Raw genomic sequence first — 6,892 nt, 5'->3', positions numbered from 1 at the left:
TTTTCATTATGTTTTCTCCCTATTGTCAGCTATCATTAATACATTATTATTATTATTATTATTATTATTATTTTGCTTAGAATAAGAGAAAGACTTCAAATTGAATTACATTTTTCCAGTTTTATTTTTGTGGTGTTGTTTCCTAATAGTAGTCAAGATGACGAGAGATTTTTCAATGTGCCTAGAACACAGAGTGATACACCACGTCTCTATACAAGTGGTGAGATTCTTGTGTTCAAAAATAAAATTTCTCACCACTTACATAATAACACGTGGTGTAGAAAGTTAAGATTGTAGGTGGAGAAGAAGAGGAAGCGGCAGATGGGCGGACAATAGAAGAAAATTAAATAATTAGTGTAGAAAGTTAAGAAATTGAAGAGATACAAAAAACATTTGATGAGTATCGAAGAAAATTAGAAGAAGAAAATGTGTTTGGAAGGTGAGAATGTGCCAAGAAAATTCAAGAAGAGGAGAGAGAAGAATATAGTACCGTTAAGTTTCATAAATAGTGTAGCACCGTTAAATTTCATAAACAGTGTAGTACCATTAAGTTTGATAAACAGTGTAATACCGTTAAGTTTCATAAACAATGTAGAAAGTTTCATAAACAGTTTGTGTGAGGATGCGTGGATCCATGGGTCAGATTTTTTTAAATATTTTTTTAATATTAAAATTATGCATTTTTCATAAAAATTTAAGTTCTTTTGTCATTTTTATTAAAATTTAAGGATTTTTCATTAGAATTTAAGTTATTTTAATTAAATAAAGTTACAATATGATTTTTTATTAAAATAAACTTAATTCAAGCTTTTTTTTTATTTTTTATTAAAGTTTCTTTTTTTTTTTTTTTTTTTTTTTTCTTTCTTTCTAGATGGTGAACTAGTACCAACTCCCCTTTTTCCTCCTTTTGCCGACACTTTAATTCACAATCTTATTTTCCCTTATTTTCTTTTTCTTTTCTATATGTTTGAACCCGATTTTACATTATTGATGCATGCAATTAAAGTCGTTGAATAAACAGAGTTTTAGATCGTTAGATGATATAATTGATGAGATCATTTTAATTAGTGTTTGAACATAATATTGTGAGTACTTTTAATCATAATAATTCTCTCTTAATAATATATTAATTATCTAAACTTAATCTCAGCTGATTGTTTACAGATGGATGAAGGATTACCCTTTGACAAGTCAAATATGAGTTGATGACAGCTTAGCAATAAGGACGTGGTGGCAGCAGCACAAAGTGCTTGTGGGTGGTGGTGATGATAGTTGAAGTCCACACCAACAATTGAATGGTTTGAAAAAAAATTGGGATGGTGATGTGATAAGGGTAGATTGGTTGAAAGGATACGGGTCCAAAGGTTAACGGGTACCTTAAATTTTAGTATATGACTAGTATTTGCCTACATATTTTGTGTGTATGAACATATTTTTTTTTAGAAAATAAGGAGAGAGGGGGAGAGAGAGAGAGAGAAGGTGGGGGGAGTGAGAGGTTTTTTAATTTTTATTTTTTTAATATAAATATTGGAGGTGTTTTAATATTACTTGTAGATGAGGTTTCAATAAAAAAAAGTAAAATTTGGACCTGTAAAATTACATTATTACCCATCATTTTTTTTGTGATAGAAGACTAAATTGTCTTTTCACTCTCTTTTGATTTACAAATAGAATTTCATTAATTAATAAAGAATATCATATACTTAATTATTTATCACGTATTATTTTATTTAATTTTGATTAACTTTCTTAAAATAAAAAATAATATTTAATATAAAAATTATTTAAAATTAAATGAAATGACACATAATAAATAATTAAATGCATAATCAGCGTACATTGGTGAGCAAAAATGCTCCGAGGTAGTATGCAGGCATACAAAGTGAAGATTGATGTGATAAAGTCACGAGCAAGGCTTCTGAGCCTATCTTTCCATCTTTTAAGGAAAAGCCTAAAGATAAGTTTTGTCCTATCTTAGAGATTTTCAAACGGCCGAAGGATTTGGTATGCAGGGTGATTGGTTACTTCCAAGCAGGTGATCTCCCACAAAATTAGAGTTCAAATTGGATTATATAAGTTAGGCAGGCCATGCCAAGCAAAAATATGACTACTATAAATACAAGGGTTATGTAACAGAGAAAGACCTCCAACACAATACATAAATCTATCCTGCACAATTTATCGCTTTACGTGAACTCTCTCATCTTTGAGAAAACATTGGCCTTTCTAACTTCGTCAAACATATCTTCCAGTTCGAATAAACAGCTCGAAGTTCGGTTGACTATCTATCCAAGGGATCTCTGAGTCCTTGTCAAAAGGGGTCATCTCATCAGTCTCTCAGCGAGTGAGGTATTACCAGGTTACATACCAGGTTACGTTGTTCGGCACATTGAAAATCAAACCTATTTTATTATTGAATATTCACAAGTGCATTTTAGAGTTCGGCACTCCGATGGCCGAACTACATTTACAATCAAGACACTTATCTCTTTTGAGTATTTGTGTGTATACAGTCCGGTATCGATTCGGCACACTTATATTTTCACAAATATAATTGAAACAGCCAAGCCCGGTGCAAACGATTCTTAAACTTCACATTGACTAGCAGCATTGTCTATAAGCTCTAGAACCAAAAGACTGAAATAAGTTCCTTCCTTGGCTGCGATCGCTCGGATAAGAAGTCAGTAGCGCGTTCGACGACCACCACCACCACATTTCATTCACTCACTGATCGAGCTCGGTCGACGAGTTGGCACACCCCTCATCAACCTAAGGACGTAGTTAGCTAATTAGCTATTCGGCTTACGCATCACGTATGCTTGGTAGTTTCTAGAGTCAACACTATCATTTTCTTCTTTATCATTGAATGTTGCATTATCTTCTTCAAGTTGAGGTTGTACTATTATCTTCATTCATTCTCTTTATGTCTATTCTTTTTGCTTCTGCCAATGATAATATACAGGCTTACAACAAGATACATACTTGTTTTAAGAAAATTAGTCGTATTGGGGGTTGAGGATAAAATATTAAAATAAGAAGATTTTCTTATATATGAGATTCCCGCTGATAGAGGTGAGAAGTAGGTAGTGCTTTATCATATCCATGTCATTTTGCTTACTGCTGACATGAGAGATTGTCGTGTTGTAAAATAAACAATATATATCTATAGTGGCATATAAAGTAAATAAAATATAATATTTACGAAGTTCGACAAGTGTGCCTACATCCTACAACAACAACAATAGTTTCTTTCATTATTTCACTATTTATGTTTCCTCTGTAGCCTTGGTATACTTTATCTGAATTTCTCTATTGTGATGTGTTATATCTAGAACATTTAATTGAGTTGGTTTTATAGGCAAATGGATGAGTTAGTATGATTCAAAACCCACTGTCCGATACTTTAGTGTTTTCCACACTCATGTCTTGGTGTTTTACATGGACGAATACAACGAGTCCTCACAGAGCATTCCTTGATGAACTATTCATCTTTTTCTTCTTTTTTATTTTTTATTTTTAAGTTTTTAATTATATAAAAATTGTTTTTATTAGTTAAATATTTTTATTACAAATTATAATATTTAATTAGATTTGTGGGACTCAGTTATGTGCCAGTCAGCACATAATATAATTTTTGACAGAATTTCGATGAAAGGACTGCATTGATTTGTGAAAACCCATTTTCAGGGATTACATTGACTGATTTTCAATTCAAAGACCATGTTGACAAGGTAGATTAATTTCAAAGACCATCTTGACAAGGTGGATCAATTTCACAGACCATTTGTGATAAAAACTTGTATAATTTATAAGACCATCCACATTTAGAACAATATTTTAAATATCATTATCAATTATTGTCATCCCCAAACCCACCATTATTGCCGGCAGAAATCACATAATATAGCATCAATTTCTCATTATTTCCATGCAGAAGTTTGTTCTACATTCAGTGCAAAACATACAGAAAAGTAGGGAATAATTAGATAAATAATTACACAAATTTCTGCAAAAGAAGCTAGCTAGGATCCTTGTACAACTGTAAAACTAATATTATTAGATGTTCTACTACTCTTCTTCCTCCTGCATGTTTGTAAGATTTTCTGCAATTCTTGAGGCCGGCAAGGAACTGCAAGAGCACCCTTCTGCTCAAATCCGTACTCTTCCTTGGCCTCTTCCAATAACCTCAAAAATTCAGGGTTACTCAACGACTCCAGTTTAACAACAAACCTCTCTGCTTCATTACCCTTCACTGCAAAAACTGTAAAGTGACCTTCTTTTACGTCTTTCGGCACCACCGTCGCCACTTCTGAATCTTCGTCGAAATCATTGTGACGATGGTGGTGATCGTGAGGGCCTCTTGATGACAAGATTGAGAGACCCTTGTGCACTAGCTTCCCAATGAGCAGCCTCAGCATCTGCAAACCTTGATCCTCGGCTTTCTTCGATCCGCAGTTCTTCACCGTAGACATTTTTAGGGTTTAGTAGACCTCAGGCTGCCGGATAGGTTTTGGTTTTTTTGGATGAGTGAGGTCGATTTCTATGGAGGATGGGGATTTATAGTAGGTTTTGTGAAGGAAACTCGAATGGGAAATGAACGAAGTTTCTGTTTCAGTGTGACGACTTGTTAGTTAATGAAAACGCAGGCTCGGTCGCTTCCACGTGTCCTTTCGCAGATGGGTTTTTGATCTGACGGTGAAACTTTAGGAATGACACGAAATTGACACGGATGTTGTGCTGGTGGACTTTTAGTTTGACCATCGTATTCCCCAACATCAAATATGAAACATAAAATTGACACGAATATTGGACCAAAATACATGACAAATAATAAACAAAGAAATGAATTAAACGTGCTAGATAATATGGTACATGTAATGTTAGAGAGATTATATTTGTAAGTAAAATTTTGAAAATTAAATAATATGGAAGATGATTATTGGTTTATCACTAAGTATTGATAAACGTATTTATTCTTATTGGTGACACATAATTTAATTTATAAATTTTATCTATAAATGTAGTCTCCCTAACATTACTTATATGGTAGTGACTAGGGGTGGGTTCAAAAAATCGAAAACCGAAAAAAACCGAAAACCAAACTGAACCGAGGCCGAAAAAAACAGAACCGAAACTACCAAACCGAACCGAACCGAATTTGACTGGTTCAGTTTCGGTTTTTGAGGTTTGGAAACCGAACCGGACTGAACCGAACAGAAAAAAAAATCATATATAAATACAAAAAAATACATGTTGTCGTCAGGGTTTGAACCCTTTCCCTGCGGGTTGGGGTTGGTTGTTGCAAGCCAACTTGACTATAGACTTTGTGTTGTTATAGTTGTACCAGTAATTTATTTATAGGTTTCTTATGTTTAATGCTTTATAAAATTTCTTAACTTTACAAACTCTAGCCGTCTCACTCCCATTTCATTTCAGATCTCAAACACCTCTCTGTTCCATCCGCTGCTTCCTCTTTGCCTTTGCTTCCTCTCTCTCTCTCTCTCTCTCTCTCTTTCCCTCTCTCCCTCCCTCTCCCTCTCCTTCCTCTCTTCCTCCAAATCACTCTCTCTCCAGTCTTCTCCTGTCCTCCTCGCGGATTCCTTCTTCCAAACCATGATTTTCCCTCACCCTTTTCGAGATCCGACGAAAAGAGGAATTGAAAGAGCTTGCGACAATCATGGTGATATCACTGCAACAAAGGTTGTGGTTTTATTTATTTGTCAGTTCATAGGTTTTTAATTGTATGGTTACCCATTTGAAATTTATGTAATTTAAGGTGAAAAAGTTTGTATTTTTCTCTAAATATGTTTTGGAATTTTCTAGATCTATTGTGGACTTGACTATGAATTTGAATGTGGGCACTGGGCATGCGCTATTAAAGTCCGATTATGGTATTTAGAAGAACCCAATTGCTTTATTTTTTTTCGATTTGCATCGATCAGTTAATTTGTTGAGTTATTTCATGATTTTGTAAATTTTAAAGTTTTTGAATTTTGAATCCTGGCGATGTACATTTCCTTGAAGAATATATGTTTATGTATTTGCTTAACTTTTGAAAATTTGAATTCGTCCTGCTTGATCACAAGTAGTTGAATTACTTGAATATATTCAGGATTTTGAGGCTCTCAATTCTCTGATATATGAGAACTGGGAGGTTGATAGGTAGGTTCCTTCCATTTACATCATTTAAAAATAAAAATAAAAAACCAAAAAAAACCAAAACCGAACCGGAAAAAATCGAAATCGAAAAAAACCAAACTGAAAAAAAACTGAAAAAAAAATGAACCGAACCCAGCCCTAGTACTGATTGCATTCAACTCGAAATTAGCGAAGGTTCTCAAATTGCTTTGTATTGGTCAATAATATTTTACATTTGAGTAATGTGAGGAAGATTAAATTTGTAGACAAAATTTTGTAAACTAAATAATATGAAAATTGTTGATTCGATTATTACTTAAGCGTTAAAAAACGTGCTCATTGTCTATCAGTAACACATTGTTTAGTTTGCAAATTTAGTCTACAAATTTAATCTCCTTAGCATTACTCTTTACATTTAGTTTATTAAAAAAAAAAAAAACAAAATTCAATCAGCCTTGTGACATGTAAGCACACCCTATGTCTATAAATAGGGTGTGGCAAGGCTGATTTTTACAGAAAAAAAAAGAAAACAGCCAGACAGCTAAGAGTTTTGAGATTAGTTCTAGGGTTTGCAAAAGTTCTATAATCTTTATTATTAATCAAATGAGCGGTGATTTCTCTACCTAGAGAAATCACAACTAGACGTAGGCAAAAGTTATGCCGAACCAATATAATTCTTGTGTGTTTCTAAGTTTTCTAATATTTGCTAGTTTAGTCTATTGCCGTTGGTTACATTAAAGAGCAAGGTCTAGTA

The 6,892-nt window shown here is 33.4% G+C and overlaps 1 protein-coding gene across 1 annotated transcript; it reads right to left on the bottom strand.

Annotated features, from left to right (window-relative positions):
* Positions 1 to 3,894: 3,894 nt before the first annotated feature.
* LOC103927466 (auxin-responsive protein SAUR40) lies at positions 3,895 to 4,546 on the bottom strand. Its single transcript, XM_009336391.3, has one exon. The coding sequence runs from the start codon at positions 4,470 to 4,472 to the stop codon at positions 4,023 to 4,025; it is 450 nt and encodes a 149-aa protein (XP_009334666.1). The 5' UTR covers positions 4,473 to 4,546; the 3' UTR covers positions 3,895 to 4,022.
* Between the last annotated feature and the right edge of the window lie 2,346 nt (positions 4,547 to 6,892).

This window comes from the organism of the source record quoted next, unplaced genomic scaffold (genome assembly GCF_019419815.1).
Source record: "Pyrus x bretschneideri cultivar Hongxiangsu unplaced genomic scaffold, Pyrus_bretschneideri_v1 Contig45, whole genome shotgun sequence".
Lineage (NCBI taxonomy): Eukaryota > Viridiplantae > Streptophyta > Magnoliopsida > Rosales > Rosaceae > Pyrus > Pyrus x bretschneideri.
Note: the sequence above shows the minus strand (reverse complement) of the source record. Positions and strands in the feature narration are given on the sequence as shown.